Here is a 19,789-nt window from a genome sequence, read left to right on the forward strand (position 1 = left end):
TAGGACGAAACGGCCGTCCATTGCTTCCAGGTTTTCCATAGTGGTCTAGCTTCAATTGACTCATGCTTTCAACTAAGAGATATGTGTAAAACAAATGAAACATTACATTAAAGCATGTTTTTTAATAGAGAGAATTGTCAACTGATTTGAAAAGAGAACATCTTTCGATAGATTTTAGTAAAAATTTACTGGATATAAAACTTTAGTGGAAGTTTACTACTATCTTTTATATGTAGAAAATGGATTTGTCTTAATTTATACTTGCTCTAATCGTTGTGTTATCAACTAGTTTAAGTAGTTTACGCCACTTATGGAGCATAGATAACCATTGAAAATGAAGAAAGACTATACATATGTTTTTTTCCGAACATAGAACTGTTCAACGATGAGTATTCACAACCCTACTGGGGACAGAAACCGGGATATTTTAGGCTTAATGATAAGAGCTTAACCTTCAGAACATTCAGTCATCATTTGGTGGTATATATGTCTAAATTCAATCAACTCATGATAAAACAAAACTATCTTCCAATGTTAAGATTGCGTAGTTGTCTCACTCCCGATATAGTTAAACTGGACTAATCACAGATTCGCATTAGAACTCTTGGAATAACATTTTAAAGTTGATTACTAGTAGAGCTAGTGGCTAGTCTAGCTTTAGTAAGCACATATATTTCGTATGGTAATTCTAAATGATGGTCAATAATAAAATTTTGTTTATTATTTATAACATAACCTACACTATAGAGATTATCCATTTTTGATGTTTAGGACTGCAATTGATCAGTCACTTATTGACATATGTGCATCCAGTACGGATTGCTTCGATCTTACTATAAGTCAAAAGCATTATAAGCGACCATCTGGATTCAATAGCTAAGTAGATAATGTGAAGGAGTTTGAAGCGGACGGTACTGGACCCTAGTCTCGGAGTGAACATCAGCTGTAGGATGTAGGTATATCCAATTGACGAGTTCCAGATAGGACGAAACGTGCTTCCTGGATTCCATTACCAGTCGCCATTCATCACTGCACATAACTATAGAGATTGGTTTAAATGACTTAAGATGACAATGAGAATCTATTAGATCACTTATTCAGTCAGAAACAGGTGGTGGAAGTTATTACTTGTTGTTAGAAGGCAAATAAAATTGGATACAATATACAGTTCTGACACAATTAATACATTTTTCAGGCTTCTTTATGAATTACTCTATCTTGAGGTGTTATGTATAGAAATTAATTCTTATGGTTGTGAATCATTTGTGAACCGTTATCTTATATATGTATACACGTTTTCAGTGTGAACTTTTCAATGAGATTTTCAAAATGATTTCTATAAATAGCTACTTTGTGATAATATCCAAATACGTGAGGTTATTTGTACACTTTTCAGTTGTTCTCATACAAAGGTGTTTTCAGTTAAACATGCTTCTTGGACAATTTCTGGTTAAGAAATTTCATAAACTGACTTTTCTGAACTGTTTTATCCCATATTCCAAAGACCTGCTTCAATTAGAACAGCAAACTACCCAATTATTCTGCTTTCATGTTCCAATCTCTTCCGTTGATTATTCACTATTTGGTCATTAGTTCGTAGTTTATTACAATGTAATCCTTAAGACTAGCACAACTAGATCGATAATGCTTATCTGTTTTGTTACAGATCATGACTATTAAATCTCTCTCTCAAGCTTGATGTTAGGGTTTATCAAAAAGACTTAGTTTATCTTATTTTTGTAAATTGTTTATTACTTCTCGATTTCTTTTTTCGCTTTCTAGAAAACTCCGTTGAATCATTCACCACAGAAAATCATTCCTACAATTTATCCCTTCATTTTAATCAACTATTCCTATTACAACGGTATAGAAGATTAATTTAAATATCAATGAATTTATATAAATCTTCAGTTTATTCATTACTGACAAATTTGTATTCAATCAATTTAATTATCATATTTTGTACATTTTTACTACCAACTAATGAAATTGGTTTTCGTGGTCCAGTTGATAGTAATATTTTTGCTGAAATTGAAGGTGATGCACCGAATTCATCAATATGTCGACGGATGTTTAGTAATTTTACAGAACCAGAAATTCGTTGTTTAATTGCTAAACATTTTCCTGGATGTCAATTTGATTCAGGATTTTTTCAATATTTAGTATTCCAATATTGTAATTTTGATGAACGTATAGCTCCAACAGTGTTCATGGTAAGTTTCAATGAAAAACGAATAAAAAAACATTTTTCTTATTAAATATGCTCTGATCATTTTCAGACTGTTACGACTTTCATAGTTATAAAGAGTTAGAACTTAGATGAGTAAAAATTAATCAATCTCTGAGGTAGTTCATTCAATTGAATTGAAAATGACTGTCAGTCACTCTGACGTTAGTGTTTAAACGTGTAACGAAATATTTACATTCAAGTTATTCCACTCAAAATATATTTGTAGCAAATGTTAGTCTGTTCTAATCTTGAAATAACTGATTTTTTGGAAAGTTAACTTGAATCAGTTGATTATTTATGTTAACCATTAAACAAGACTTTTTTTGATTTCATTTGTTGTGAAACATTTCTTATTTATTTGATTACCTGGCGTTTTAGCCTACATGATTTGTTCAATAAGTATGCTAACTAAAGTATTGAATGCCATGATGAGGATTGGAAATCTCTCTCTTTTTGGGAATTAATGAAATGTTGAGAAATTTTTATGTAGACGACTTAGTAAAGAAAAATAATTCTTCTGAAGGGCTGAGCATCAAAAGTCACAGTGATGGTTGTGAAAGCTACAAGAATGATGTAAACTTAATATGATCGTTTACTTTATATGCTAATAATTAAACCAAGCATGCATAGTGCCATATTGTTTTGGATAGCTAATTCATTATCCTGATGACTATTGCTGGAAAAAAATTTAAGAGAATCGTTTATGCATAAAAGTTTAGCAAAACATAAAATGATTAGACAGTGGAGATATGATTTTTGTAAACTTCTAGGTATGTTTGAAACAATGTAAAGAAAGGTGAAACAAATATATTGTCACAAATTGGGAATATTACGTAAATGATAAGATTAATGTACTCTTAATGCTGTAAAATAAAGTTGCTGTGATCTCAGTTTGGGCACTGCACTGAAGATACTATGTACTTGTAAAGTATGATTAATGAATCAGCTGTTGAATACACATGTATCTTTAGTTAGTTTATCATTAGCTGTTTTTTATTTTTAATATTACCACAGTTCTAAGTCACTTTTTATTTCAGTAGCTCTTCTAATCACTTACTTACTATTAAAGTGTTCTTTTGAGTTGGAAAAAGTTATTTGATGTATAACTGTTCTTCGAAGATTTATTCTAAATGTTACATAGCTAAATGCGGATAAAAGTTTTTTTCATCGTAATTCAGTTTAAAGTGTTTTAAACAATAGTAATGAAAGTTGTGTTTTATTTAACTCTATGTATCTATTAACAGCTGAGTTATTTTATAACGGTGTAATAATCTGACAGAATTATAAGAATGACCAAGGTGATTGGTTTGAAAGATTTTTTCACAGGTGCTAACTTACAAATCCTAATCTAAGTTAATATAAATAAACAGAATAACTGAACAACTGAGAGAATATGTTAGGGCAATTAAAACTGTCATATATTAACAAATAGATATTCAATCAAGATAGCGTAATTAAAAGTTAATAAATAAATAATATCTGAATATTCAAGGGCGTGAGAAGAAAGTTACATAATAACCAATAACTCTCATAACTGTCTGTTGTATGCCAATGAAAGATGTACATATGAGCGTCTTGAGAAAGTATAAGCGATCCGAGAAAAGGTGAAAAAAATCTCAGAAAAAAAGTGGAATTTTAAATATTTTAAAATCCAGAACATGGAGAAAGATCAAATGATACAAATAAATAAAGTTGCTGACAGTAGCGAGGTGGTGATCTATGCTATGATATTGCAAATGGATGCATTATTGGATAGTTGTGTTCATTTTTATCTGATCCCTTCAAACTAGGTGGTTTATTGGGAATCGTTAAATATGGTGACAAATTTCAAAGATAACTGAAGTCACCCGAAAAGCTAATAAAAACCAAAAAACATTGGACATATTTGTCGTCAGTTTCGGGCACTCACAAGTTTGCGAGAAATTGAGCTAAGAAATTTAAATTACACTCTCACTACGTAACTTTCAAATCAGTAAGTTGAAGCCAAGTGGTTCATATTTACAAAAATGAGCTAATTAAAAAAAGCATTATCCATTGTTTTCTGTGATGGATATTGATGTGTGGGCAAGGATGATAATGATTGGTTGTTTGCTTAATCAAACTAGTGGATAGTCTGACAGATACTAGATGAGCTGTATATTCTCCTACCTTTATTATTACTGATTGTTGTCGGTTTTTGGTGTGGAAATATATTTACGTTTTAGTCAGGCTAATCATATGTTCTTCATCTGAGTTGTGTTGAAGTCATGTAGAATAGACACTGGGAGGGAATCTAGCGTAGGTATTCATCTAAGACAAATCAACATCCCATTCCTGTAGACGAACAAAACTGACCGTTATAATAAATATCTCACTAAAGAGATAGCAGAACAATAATATTTACTAGTTCTTATTAGAACTTAAAGGATTTAGTTCAAATGAAGTCTCTAGTGAGAATGCAATCATTGTTCTGGTAAGAGATCACTGCAGAACTGATTAGTTTTAAACTACAAATGGAGACGATGGGATGCTGACTCAGTGGTCTAAAAGGTTAGGTGATCTCCATGATACCTAAGAGTTCTGGGTCCGATCCCCACTATGTTCATAAATGCACACCGTTGAAATGTTCTATGGTAGGATGTAACAGATGTACAGTGCTTCCAGATTTTCAACGATTTTTTAACAGAAATTAGTCCACGTTATAAATCATACAATTTAAAGTCTATTTTTGTTATGAACTGACTTAACAAGGAGGATCATTGAAAAATAGAATACACTGAATAACTATTTTTATTTTTATTTAAAACTTCAGATTGCCCAAAAAATAATTTACAAAGGAAATAATTTTTTTTCATGATAATGATTGAATCCAAAACGTGTATATTTAATCTAATTTAATATAAGTTGTATCTATCCAAGTCTTCGAATATCAGGATATTATGAAATAAGCTAGAAAGAAATGGTAGTAGTAGGTAACTTTTATCATTGTTCATTTAATTTTATTTCAGTAGCTTTTGTAAATTAATTTCTGCATTCTATTGTTAGTCGTTACTATCAAAAATCATCATAATAAGCACTGATTATGATAGTTAATACACAGTACTGAAGTCATCTTAACTAGAATAAGCTGAAGGAAGGAAAAAGCCACTATATTACTTCACTTTTGACCATTGTTAACAGCTTTGCAGTTGATCGTTACCTGTTCATTTAAAAATGCTTTGGTAAATTAAAATACATACAATGATAATAAATATTTATGGTGAATAGTTTGTTATTGTCAGGAATTGATTATATTTGTACCAAAGATAATTTTAGTTAACAAACAGTATATTTTCATAATTTATATCACGGTCTAATCTTTGTTGGTCCTTTGCTGAAAATCAGAAAGCATTAGACAGCTGTTTCTTCCTAGTACGGTACTCCTTGACAGTGTAGATCCACAAATCAATTTGGGATCAAACCCCGGACCCTAGGTCCCATACACGAATACTTAGCCTCTCGCCTGCTCAAAGAGGTGCAATGATGTATATGTTTAACTTCAATCAGTCTACGATATTGCGCGGCTGTTTTTGATTGCGTGAGCTAAATAACTATTGTATACTCAACGTGGTTGAATTCCGTTAGCTACGGTTTCTCAATAAACCTCCAGGTATTGAACATAGAAGTTAATCAGTATATTACACAGTATATTAATCGAAAACAGGGTTAAATGGAATTTCTTCGTAATTTAAAATTTTAAAGTCGGTTGGTAGTCTATGACTAACGTCATTTGAGATATTCTAATTTAATACTGTTCATATTAACTTATATTACGCTTCATTTAATTAGTAAATATTATTGGAGAAGGGATTTCATTTTAATGGTTTCTATTCTTCTCTATAAATATTGTCACATTCTCAAGGCTTTAGCGATAATTAATAGATTATACACATCTAATTGATATCTTTGGTTTAAAAGAAAATAAACTGTCGACAAGTTTCCGGTATGAAGGAATAATAGCCAATCGACTCAGTAAATAAATTACATTTTGTGGTTATAACAGTTCAATTTAATGATATTGTAAATTTGCAATTAAAAATTATATTCTTGATTTATAACTGTTAAGTGCTAATCCTTAGTTTAATTTATTCAAAATCAGTATAATGAAAGAATATATATATATCCTTTGTTATTGGTAGATGATGAATTCCCATCCGTCATTTTTGCATTCTTCTTCATTGCGTCGAGTCATAACAGTTTTTGTTCAGTCATAATAGTCCCATTCTAAAACAAAACATGTGTCTGATGGTCTTTAGATTTTATTTCTTGAATATTGTTCTGGAAATTCCATCAATTTATGGCGACAGAATTATTGATTTAGGTGTACCTCCTCTCTGGGTGTGTTGGAAAATGGCTAGGAATTTTCTAGCCTTTCAGTTCTAGGATCTCCTTTCTAGTTGCTACAGAGTGACATCACTGGTTTGATAGTGTTAAGTTATCTGATCTGGATGGTTTTATTGTCGTTCTAGAAAACATCACCAGTACGTACTTCAAGTAGAAGTAAACGTTTTAGTTATTCCATGATTCTTACATTAACCCGTTCTTGTAGTCCTGATGATGATTGATTATCGCTGTAAATTTTATTGACTTCAGCCGTCCTTTTATTCAAGTCAACCATTCTCTAACGTCTACATCCTAACGGGCTGTTAACCAACCTTTATGGAATAAGTTTATAGGTCGGGTCTACTTTGACTTGTTTATTGATTACTAGTCGGGGTTCATAGTCTTAATGTCTACCTTCAAATTACGTTACTTGGTAAAACACAAAAACCATACTATGATACACTATTTGCAAAATGTTCTTCAATTGCCTCAGGCTTCATTGTTCCTGGATTTCCACACAAATTGCTTTTTATTTCTGTTCTTCTCTTCTTGATCTTCTCGATCTTCTGCTGTCAGATATTCTATTCCTTACTCACCATATATACTACTTATGTCGATATAAGTAGCTCACACCACAAAATGAGCTAGAATGTTTTGTGTAGACAGCAGTTTAAGAATACCTGTACATTTTTGGTGATGGTTGCAGTATTTCTCTAAGTTTCAGCTCTACCCAATATAACTATTTTAACGCTAGTGTTGAAAATATAGACTTCGATCTTGTGTAACAATTCTTTTGAGTTCCAGATGTTCTTTATTAGCAGGGAGGTTGTCTTTGCTTTGTCTATTCGTACCTTCACATCTGCATCAGATCTTTCCTGTTTATTAGTAGTACTACTCAGGTAAGTAACTTTTTTCACCCCTTCCAGAACTTGATCATTAAGTGTGATTTGGTTGGTGATCACTATATCGTATTTTAACATCATGCTTTTTCCCTAGTAAATGTTGAGGCCCACTTCTGCAGTGACAAGTATTAATCTGTCAGTCTTCGTCAGTACTGATCATTATTTATGATATAGAAGGGTTATGTCGTTGGCAAAGTTCAAATCCTCATAGTGATGATGACAACATTGTCAAAAAATGTAACAACATTTGTTTAACTTCACATCTAATCTAGCCAATCGATTTTTAAAAAATAAAAACTGAATTAGGATTAGTTATAGTTGGGTAAAATTATTTGAAGTAATATCACGCACTGAAATCAAAGGTGTTCAGTATATGGTAGTAAGACTTGATAATCCACTTATAATCCACACTACCTATAATAAAAATTAAATAGTAATTTATTAACTTTACGTGACATGTTGTAACTATTGTAGTATCTTAATTGATCGACATCCTTACTATCATCTAAATAGAATTTTTTCAAAAGATGAACATTGCTTTGATGGTTTGTTCAAAAACTGAATACTTAGAGGATGTTTTAATATTTTGAAAAATATTGTGAAGAATAAGAGTGAAGAAAGTCTGAAACACTGCAAATTGTTTTTAGAAAAAATGTAAACACTTAATATCGCTATTGGGTACATTGAGTTTTGAAACTACAAGACAAATAAACAATAACCCTTTCCAAAGAAGAGACGAACTCGTATAAACTACAAACATAAGTTTCATACGCGTTGAAAAAGTTAGTCGCCTCTGAAACTCAAGCATTTCAAGTTATGGATACGGGGTTCGAGCCTTATCGTAAACAATAAAATGGAAATGAAATTACACTCAACTGACAAGTCTCAGACGACATAAAACATTTGTCCTAATAATTCACTTAGTATTGTTTATTTAATCTTCCCATTGATGTTTTAGGACTGCAACTGGTCAGTCTCTAATTGGCATATGTGCATACTGTACGTATTGCCTTGATATAGCCTAAATTCACAAGCATGGTAAGCAAAGATGGATGGTGGCTAGCAGTGGAATCCAGTTTGACGCGCGTTTCGTCCTATTTGAGACTCGTCAGTTGGATGTACCTACATCTCAGAGTTGATGTTCACTCTGGGACTTGAACCCAGTTCCTTTCGTTTCAAACGCCATCGCATTATCCACTCGGCCACTGAGTCCTGATAGCCACTTGCTTGCGCAATGGGGTGAAGTTTAAATTTACTTAGTATTGTTTGTTTGAATCTTCCCATTGATGTTTAGGACTGTAACTGGTCAGTCTCTAATTGGTATATGTGCGGATTCCACTGCTAACCACTATCTATCTTTGCTCACCATTTGTCCTAATAGCATATTTTTAAAAACATAATTTATCTTAATGTACAGTTACTTGACTTCCATTTCTCCTTAGAACTTGGCAATGATGAATTAACAGATAAAGTTTTGTACTTACAAAGAAAAAAAAAACACTAATAAATAAAGTCATATTGATTTGAACATTGGAATTAAGTTTTTTGTTGTTCTTGTTGTTGTTGATATGACTGACACAAAATAGATACATCTTTTTCAATAAAAAAAAGAGAGATCTATAGAGATATAGATAGTATGACCTTTCGAATTTGAAAAAAAGAAATACACATTTCTATATTTATTGATATTACTGCATATAAATCAAATTAAAATTATGCATTTTTGATTATTTATTTATATAACAATATAAAGATTTAAATGTTTATGGTCTGAAGTACTGAACAATATACATATATATGTACAATAGTAATGTAACCATGAAATTTCAAGCATAAATGCATGTAAGATAGTAGAGATAGAGTAGTTTGTAAAAATCTAAAAATTAGATAAGTAAATCATTTTTTATTGAAAAAATAAACTTAATCGAAATTATGTGTGTGTTCATGGATTTGTGAACATAGCATATGTAACTGAGAAGTATTTAGTTAGTTCGTTAGTTAATATGTTATTAATCATAGATGAATCAATCTATAATTCGTTGAAGTAAAAGATAGTAATGTATTAATTTATGTCAATAGTTTCTTACTAACCTTTAATTTTAAAGTAATGGGCATATATATATATATAACCTATGTAAGGTTTGGATAATCTAGAGGTACACACTGCGGTATTCATAAAATTAGTTCGATAAATGAAACTGGAGCAACAAATGTTATTATGAATCCGCTAATTAAAACAATCTAAATCTACGGATTACATCAATCGTCAAAGAACACTAACTAGCCAGCTAATTAATGACTTAGTTCATAATGTTTCTGAAATTCTGGTGAGAAGTTGTGACTAGTAGAGTTTATACTTGTCAATGGTGAAATAGTTATTACTGATGACAATGAATAGTTGTCGCACTTCATAGAGAATTGGTTAGAGTTGGATTATACCATTGAATGCCTACCCAGTAGTTTTAAATGTTCGATCTCTGATGGGGTTGTGTATATACACTGTTGAGAAGTTTCGTAGTAGGATATAACGAATATTTAATCCCCTCTAGTTTTTAGTGGTGAAGAAAGTGAGATCAATCTATTGCAGATACAACCTAGAAATTAAACCAATACACTCAAAATTCCTTCAATTAAACAATATATTAAAAGACTAATATTTGAACGAAGAGTATTCTTTTCGATAAGTTCTCTTCAGGTTCTACAATTATATATCCAAATTAATAATCCGAAAAATGGTCAGGTTAAGGGCAAAGTGCATCGTTTAAAGCATGTGTGGTAGCGTTAACTTTGTTGAGTTTCGTGGTTAATTGTAAAATATTCATCATTGTTTCGGGCAACACCCGCAGTCTGATGGAATGAAAAAATGTGTACTGTTACTAATCTTTAACAAGTAATTTTCATTTACATCTAGTAAAATGCCTAGAACAATATTATTGGTAAAGAAAAACTACCTCTTCTTCAGCTTTGAATAAGAGAATTTTCAATGAAACTACAGCTTTAAAAAATTCAGTTGGATGAATGGATTGTTTTAAATGAAAAGCGTTTTGAAAAGATTTAGTCCCAAGAAAGATTTATGGTAGATAACCTGTCAAATATAGCGATAAGATTGGTACTCTAGTTAAAACACAATCAGATAGTCAAGATTCACATTTATAAAAATGAAATCTACTCACTTTAATCAAGTAAGATCATGAACCGGTCAATGTTAGATGGCTATTGAAAACACTGAAGCACTAGAATTCTATTTCGTACCATTACTGAACTCTCTAGTTATGTGTATCCACTGTCACGTGAATCCAGGACCGTCAGTCTCGTGGTCTCTCGGGTTTGACTCCTGCTCATAAGATAGTGAATGCATACTACTAAGAAGTACAATACTCAGAAGAAACGGAAGTCCAGTGCTCCCAGGTTTTCATTGGTGGTCTAACATTGATCGTTTCATGACCTCAATATAAAACTCAACAATCTCCACAACCCTATACTGTCAATGAATCAAACTTTGGGGCTACTAGTGATAATATAAATAACATTCCTGCCATTTCAACCGGCTCACTGTTTTACTACTCTCCCTTGTATTAAGTGATTGTCATTAAGTGCTCTAATTAGACTACCGTAACATACATTGATCCTGTCAGTCTTATCTTCACATAACCTAGGAAATTCTGCTATGATTATGCTGTATTCTAATTATCTTCTCACATCAAACTGTTGGATGTTTTTGATACGTGTGTAAACCATTTTCCATCACTGTTCTACCGAAAATAAGGAACGTACATAAAGTAGTCTAATTTTCATATATTCAAATTTTACATTATAGACTATTTGTCAAACAAACAAAGATTTTCAGGTCTTGTGACAAAATTTCGACCATCAGAGCTCCGTAGTCAAAATTCAATAGCTAAGGCTTACCTATTATTAGTGAGTACATTATTATCATTACTAAATCGGGTTAGCATAGGTTGCTGGATTTCAAAATTTACATCACGGACTGATCTTAGACAATTACAATCCCTATTTGTTTTAAATTTGTATAATGTTTATAATTTTAAATAAGATTAGTTTTTAAGGCCAACCAATTCCTTCCTAAGTATAATACTTTGCAATATACAATGAAATAATCGACATTGTGATAATAATAATGTTATGCATATATATTTTCACTGATCGAATTCCGAGGCAACATTAAACAGTTTCCTGAGAAGTACTTTAATCATCAATATGATTTTAGGAAGTTCTCAAGCAAGTTGTATTGCCTGATAAGTGTATATAAAGGTAAATATATCCTTGTACACTTCACATGAGTAGGTAATAATTGTTTTTTCTTTTGACAAATGTAGACAAACTTTATGTATCAAAGTTCACCTTAATGTATATGCTTTCTTTTCTATAAGTTAAATGTACAGCGCCTAGTACTTTTATGCAAACATATTTATTTATTTAGTGTATATTTTCATATAAGGGAAGAGGAATTAATAAATATTTCTCACTTTGATTAAGTTGACAAGAACATGAATTGTAAAGGAATAAATTTAATTCATATCTGACCTTGTACCATTTATTTGTTTATATGTATACTTGAAATCCTGTAAATAATCTTTTGTTGTTTAAACCAATTTGAAAATGCAAAATTTGTTTATATCTCGTTGTATATACGTATGTATATGTTTTCGTACATATATATTACACAGTTCAGGGTTAGCATATTTAATTTAGTCAAACTTCTGAAGACTTTAAATTTTTCAATGCTTTATTTTTCACATTCATTCAAAAATAATTTTATGCATATTATGTTATATAAAAAAAGGTCACTACTGTATATCATTGAGGCTAATATTACCTGTAAAGTTCGTGGGAACTTTCTATCTATCTATCTATTTATTTATCTATCTATCTATCTATTTATCTATCTATTTATCTATCTACCTACCTACCTATCTATCTATCTATCTATTTATCTATTTATCTATATATCTATATATCTATTTATCTATCTATCTATCTACCTATCTATATATCTATATATCTATTTATCTATCTATCTATTTATCTATCTATCTATTTATCTACCTACCTACCTACCTACCTATTTATCTATCTATCTATCTACCTATCTATATATCTATATATCTATTTATCTATCTATCTATTTATCTATCTATCTATTTATCTACCTACCTACCTACCTATCTATCTATCTATCTATCTATTTATCTGTCTATCTATTTATATATCTATCCACCCATTTATTTATTTATTCATTTATTTTGCTTGATAGTTTGTTAAGTATTAAGTTTTGCAATCAATTTCCCGGTAGAAACCTAGTGTTTTAAAAAAAATACATTGTGGTAAAATTTACTTTAAAAATAATCAAAATATTCATATGGTCATTTAAATAAAAAATGGATCTGTTGAGTTTAAATGATGAACTAAACGAGGTGATGTTTTTATATAGGAACTTTTATTTCTGATGATCAACGTTCACGGTCATTGTATTCATCATAGCCACATTTGAATAGAAATATCAAAGTAGATAAGACTATTGTGTCATCAAGTTTTGTTATAAATTTGTGCATTGCAAACGCAAGTGATATATAAGCTGTCAAAGATTGGTCAGACTTATTTGAATCTATGGGTGCTTTAAATTATTTGGAATGGTCTTACACAAAGTAATAACATATACATGGATGGAAGTTAATTGATTGAATTCTTATGTTGTTAAACTATATGAATGACTAGAATTTCCAATATGAGCTACTTCATAATAAATGGTTTACGATTATTTTGCAAATTAGTTCTTTATAAGTTAAAAAATGTTGAAAGTGTATTGAAATCAAGCATTTGGTGTATTTAATCTACGTACATTTACTTAATTAATTGTTATATAATGTAAAAAGCGTAATTTTTATCTCAGAATGTTCAATTCATTGCCAATCAGTTATTGATGGTATCTACTATATCTTAATTCCGTATGAAACAAAGACAATCTGATTTGACTGCAAATTCAGTAGATTGTAGAACATGCTGTACTTTTCGGAACAAAACACTTGGCTCATGAAGTGATATTGATATCCATCTAGGAATTGAGTCCATTGCTCGACTGGTAGAGAACTGTTTACGATTCCAAAAAGATTTTAGAATAGATTTCATTACAGTGTAATAAAAGTGGTTTTGTATGAAACAAAACATATTGAGGATTAGCATTTAAAATTAATCCTATGCTTAAACTAGAATAAATCATTTGTCTATTAAATTAAAATGCTATAGTTTATAGCTTCAAAACAAATGAAAGTTTTATGACTCCCAATGGAAGAAATATAATGGTAAAGTTAAATTCAACGTAAACAGTATTTATGTGCATCTTGTGAGAATTGCCTCGATGTAGCCTTAAGCAATTAGCATTATAAGCAGAGATGGATGGTGGCTAGCATTGGAATCCAGAATGCGTGTTTCGTCCCATTTGGGCCTCATCAGATGGGTGTATCCGCATCCCAGAGTTGATGTTCACTTGCGTCATAATTCAAAAGCCTAAACTGAAGTTATTATGCTGGCTTTTATTGAACACTGACTAAATCAGTCAATCATTTTGTTTTCTAAACTAAAACTGTCATTGTATACAGCTAAAGAACTCAGTCTAAGTGATTAAGCTGTGAATAGTTATGGTTAAGATATATCTAACTAGTTAGTAGTTATTACTAATTGTTATGTATACTTGATAACTACCCATATTGTGTATTGATTTTTGCATTATTGAAGTGGTTAATAACTTTAAAGAAATTGTATAACAACATTTAAATATATGCGCCTTATAAAATTAAAAAAATATACGGTGAATAGTCTTTGTACTATCACGATATTTTCTGAAAATGTAAGATATGTTAAACTAGTATTTTAATTCGGTGAAAATGCCAAGTATTTTAAAGACAATTAAAAAGAGTATGTTGACGAGTTTCGTACAAGATGAAACTATTGTTTTAAAAAATTCCTGGACGTTGTACCATTAGTTTTGCAAACAGTTCAATAAAATATATGTGATATCCTAAGGATGTGTTGAGAAGAAAATTGAATGAATAGATCTATTTTTCACTATGTTTGATTACTATTGAATGTTTTCGGATTTTAAATGAAGTTCTTGAATATGACATTCCCTAAAAAAGTCTTGAACGACGGTAGATCTTTATGTTTTACACAAAAATTATTTCTATGTATGAATTTCTTAATGCATTCCATATCAAAACTGTATCTAAACTAAAATTCATAAGACTTGAGATTGATAATTAAACAAATATAATATATGTATTTGTATATGTTGAATAGTAAATGGTAAAGTGAAAATTGGCACCAGTAACTGATAATTTATTGCATAATGTATCTAAAGGGTTATTTTCGACTAAAGTAGCCAGAGACAGGCAAACAAACAAATAAACAAGTAAGAAAGTAAGTTAATAAACAAAGAGAAAATGAAGTTTATCATTTGTTTACATCTGACTGTTATTTTTTTTTAAAAAAAAGCTAATGTGTGCATTTGTAATGAGACTTTATTAGAAAAAAAAGTATCTAGATAGGCCTATTAGGTAGAAAAAAGAAGAGAAAAGTAGATAGTAATATGAAAGCAAAGAACTGGACTGTACTAGATTGTATAGAATGTGTTAACAAAGAATAGTTATCTTATCAAAAATGTGTTAGTTGTGTTTTTGTTCAAATTCATTTTGTATTATATATACAATGTGAAATAAAGAATTTGTAAATAAGTGTGTTGATTATGCAGAAACTGATAAATATTCATAAATTAATCTTTTTTAAAAAAAAGAACTTGTGACCAGTGATGATGAAGAAATCGTATTTTACATCAATTTATGAAATGTAGACAGAATGAGATTGTTTTATTTTCTTTGTTTCTGTGTCTCTCTAAATAGTCATGTGTTAATTACTAATTTTTCAGGTGCTTATATTTATTTACATTTTTACTGTAAACGCTGGGTACATCGATAGTTACAAAATACTTGGGGAATTTACGATGATATTTTTCACTACGGTTAAACTTTCGTTGGAAAAATAGAAGATATGGGATTTAGTGAAAATTGTCAAGTTTTATATATAATATTACGAACTGACCTTAATTAAGCAACTAATGAAAGCCAGGAATCACTGAATAGCTGCTTGTCCTAGTATCGGACTACTCAACAGTTTACATCAGTGATCACACAGGGGGTCGAATGCAGGACCTTCGTGTCTCGAGACAAACACTTAACGTTTAGACAACTGAAACGGCGTTTATTGGTTTACATTTCTAACTTCAATCATTTTTTGATATTGAACAACTGTCTTCCTAGGCCGTTGATGTGCAACTACCACACACAGACACGGTTGAATTCCACTAGTAACAACTTCTTAACAGAACTTTTAGGATTAATCTTGGAGATTAATTGCTAGTAAATACAGAGTGGTTAACAGTATGTGAGGAGAATTATGGAAGTTATGGTTATCTAAATAAAGTTCGTTCGTGAAGTGAACTATAACAATCAAAAAGTAATGGAAACTTGTTTCCACTTTCAAGTTCGAGACTTTTTAGTAATACTTCCCCAAAATATATATCGTGTGAATAATCCTAGAGCTTATTTGCACGGATTACTCTGAATTTCAGTGAATTTTGTATAATGAATTTTCATTCTTTTAATTTATTCAGTATCAGTTGAGAATTGAATCATCTGGTCATCTTTTTTGTTTTCAACAAAATTATCTATCATACACTCTGTAACTCATTTGAGATAGTGAACCTTCTTATAGATTTTTATTACTTCAGTAAGCTCTAAAAAGTTCATTGATCACGTTAAAATAAATGGTTTTAAAACATAGTATAAGCGGAGTTAGGACTCTGAACTTTGTCAAGGATGTGAATGAATCAACAGAACAATATTTTTAAAGTATTTCTAGTTTATAATGTAGAACAACTAGGTTTTAATGTCATTAACAAGTATTTATTCTAAGATAATACTTAATTAGCTCCATAAATAATTACTAATTACTAAAAGAATCATCATATATGACAGAGTTTAAATATATCGAACGGTGATTTGTGCCTAGCTCAATAATCAGTAACAAACACTTAAACAGACAAGTCATTTTATCTATTGATACTACCAAAAACAGAAATATTTCAGAATAGAATGAAATATCTTTTTTTAAAACCTTAAATATTCTACTTGAACCGATTTATCTTAAAAAAACCACTTCATCATAGTAATAAGTATAAGATCAATATTGGGGATTGTAGTATTTTCACAATTGGAATCACGAGTCGATCTAAGCTAGATCACCATTGAAAACCTGGAAGCACTGGACATCTGTTTCGTCCTAGTATGGATCTCCTCAGCAGCGCATATTCACATTCCCGCGCGTGGGACTCAAACCCAAGGCCTTTAGCCTAGCGTGCGTATTCCAGTCGAGTTATTGTCTAACCTTAATCAATCCATGATCTTGTTTCTATATTTCCTAAGGTGGTCTTGCTTAGATCGACTATTGATTTCAGCTGTGAAAACATGAGTTCATTATGTTTCAGGTTGTACAACACTAGATCACTTGTCTTGTTATTGAACGGTTTCTGAGTAGTATGATAAATACTTTAAGTGAAATGTATATATTATAGATTGCTCCAGTTGATTTTATTTTTTTAAGACGTATATCTTAATTTTGACCATAATATGTGATCAAATAAATGATGTTACACACAACTTATAACTATATCAACATTTATAACTTTCGGATATTTCTGATACCATCGGATTTAATTTTAAACTTGGTATGTTTAGGAAAAAATTTCTCGAGAGATTATCTGACGGTTATGAGTAACAACATCTTCTATTTACCAGTCGAGGAATTCATAACTATACAAACACAGATATTTACTACTTACTGATCTTTTCTCATCTGATATCTGTTTATTAGAAAAATACCTCGTTATATGTGTATATAAACATATTCTCTGTATTTCGTTTGATCAGTATTTGCTATTAATGTAGGAATTGTATCTGTTAATTATGAGTTATGAGTTAGTAACAGTTTGACTTACTTATTTATTTTTACAGATATTTTGGCTTATTTTATTATTGGGGGCATTTGCAACAATATCTGACTCATTGTAAGCGACCATTTTTATTCATTTAATGTTTTTAAGAAAATATTTAATTGGATATATTCTTATAGTGCGGATTTCATATTTTGTATAGTCTCATATGTGTTGAATAAATTGAGGAAGACCATATTTAAACTAAAACAATTCGCATAGTATATGAAAACGGTGATTGTTTTGATATCATCTAAATATCCATTCTTATCGACCTGATGTTCCATGAAACACCGTTTAGATTTGAAAGGTATGGCGAATGAACAATAATATTTCGGAAAACTATGAAGCTACTTTTAAGTAGTATATAATTGCTGGAAACAATGTTAATTGATGAGAAGTAACGAATTATTTAATTTGAAGTAATTTGCTTGTTTTTTCAACGAAATTTTAATGGTGAAATCTAGATATGATAGCTTGTACATACACTATATAAGACGAGATAAATACTTCCTACTTATTATTCATTTTACTAAATATTAATAGGTTTTAATAAATCATATTTAGTATAGTCTTTCTTTTCTTCCATAAAAATACATTCTCATAGCTTTAGTACCTCTCTTATTGCTTTGGCTCGAAGTTTACGGATGAGTCAAAATTTAGCGGTAAGTTTAATGTTTTGATTCCTTGTATTTTAAGTTATAAAAAATTTAAATCCAAATAGTTATGAACAACTAAATTGTGCAAATTGGAAATAATTTTTTTTATCTTAGTTTAAATATGTTCTTACTTACTTACGCCTGTTACCCCCAATGAAGCATAGGCTGTCGACCAGCGTTATCCAACCCACTCTGTCCTTGGCCTTCCTTTCTAGTTCTATCCAGTTGTTATTCATTATTCACACATCTGTTTCAATTTCTTGGCGTAATGTGTTATTTGGTCTTCCTCTTCTCATTTGGCCTTCAGGATTCCATGTGAGGGATTACCTTGTGACGTAGTGGGGTGCTCTGCTCAATGTATGTCCCATCCACTTCTAGCACTTTTTCCTGATTTCTTCCTCCACTGGATGTAATCTGGTTTGTTTTCTCTCACAGTAGGTTGTTGCTGATAGTGTCTGGCCAACGGATCAAACGTATCTTGCGTAGATAACTGCTGATAAACACTTGTATCTTCTGGATGATGGTTTTCGTAGTTCTCCAGGTTTCCGCCCCACACAGTAGAACTGTCTCGACATTTGTATTGAAAATTCTGACTTTGGTGTTGCTTGACAGTTGTTTTGAGTCCCAGATGTTCTTCAGTTGTAAATATGTTGCTCATGCTTTGCCGATCTGCGCCTTCACATCTGCATTAAATCCACCGTGTTCATCAATGATGCTGCTCAGATATGTAAAGGTTTCCACATCCTCAAAAACTTTTCCGTTAAGTGTGATTCGGTTGGTTAATGTTGTGCTGTATTGGAGAGTTTTGCTTTTCCCTTTGTTTATATTGAGACCTACTGCTGCTGAGGCTGCTGCTACACTGGTCGTTTTCTCCTGCATTTGTTGTTGTGTGTGTGATAGAAGAGCCAGATCATCTGCGAAGTCTAGATCGTCCACCTGCATCCTAGCTGTCCATTGTATCCCGAGCTTCCCCCCACAAATGTTGACGTCTTCATGATCCAGTTGACCATCAGGCAAAAGGGAAAGAGTGAGAGTAAGCAACCTTGCATAACACTGGTCATTACCTCGAACTACTCTGTCAACTGTCCTGCATGTACCACTTTACAGTTTAATCCATCATAAGAATTCCCTTTGATATTGACTATCTCAGAAGAACACTGAATAATACAATTGTAGCGTCTTTAAATATGACACTGGATGATGTATGACAATCAGCTTCATCAAGATTGCAGATACACCTTGCTGATGGGTGTTAAATATCACGAAATATTGGTCTAGGGCTTCCTGACGACCGTTTATAACCACTGAATACTGTATGCATTGTCGCTAGAAGTAGAATAAATGAAACGTTTAAAAAGAAAGATAACTAATGGCTCTTAGACACAAAGTTGAATTGATATTAAGGTTTCATCATTTTGTATACAGTTTTAATCAGTAAAAATACAAACTGTTTGTGGACATTTATATGAGCTTAAACAAGTTAGAGGAATAAAGCATAGTACCGATCGACCATGAAATTTCATAAGATCTCCATCCATTCAAAAATTATGAGTTATGTTTGAACTTTAAAATAACTTCAATAACAAAGGAGAAGATT

The 19,789-nt window shown here is 31.0% G+C and overlaps 1 protein-coding gene across 1 annotated transcript in view; it reads left to right on the top strand.

Moving 5' to 3' along the window:
* Positions 1 to 19,789, top strand: part of Smp_149930 (putative na/ca exchanger) — a gene marked incomplete at both ends in the record, with an annotated part of 70,082 nt that overhangs the window by 33,246 nt on the left and 17,047 nt on the right. Inside the window, one exon of the mRNA XM_018796565.1 lies at positions 1,912 to 2,213. Coding sequence (XP_018651694.1) covers positions 1,912 to 2,213 — 302 coding nt within the window. The remainder of the gene's footprint in view (positions 1 to 1,911; positions 2,214 to 19,789) is intronic.

The sequence above is a fragment of the Schistosoma mansoni genome, chromosome 4, assembly GCF_000237925.1.
Source record: "Schistosoma mansoni strain Puerto Rico chromosome 4, complete genome".
Classification (NCBI taxonomy): domain Eukaryota; kingdom Metazoa; phylum Platyhelminthes; class Trematoda; order Strigeidida; family Schistosomatidae; genus Schistosoma; species Schistosoma mansoni.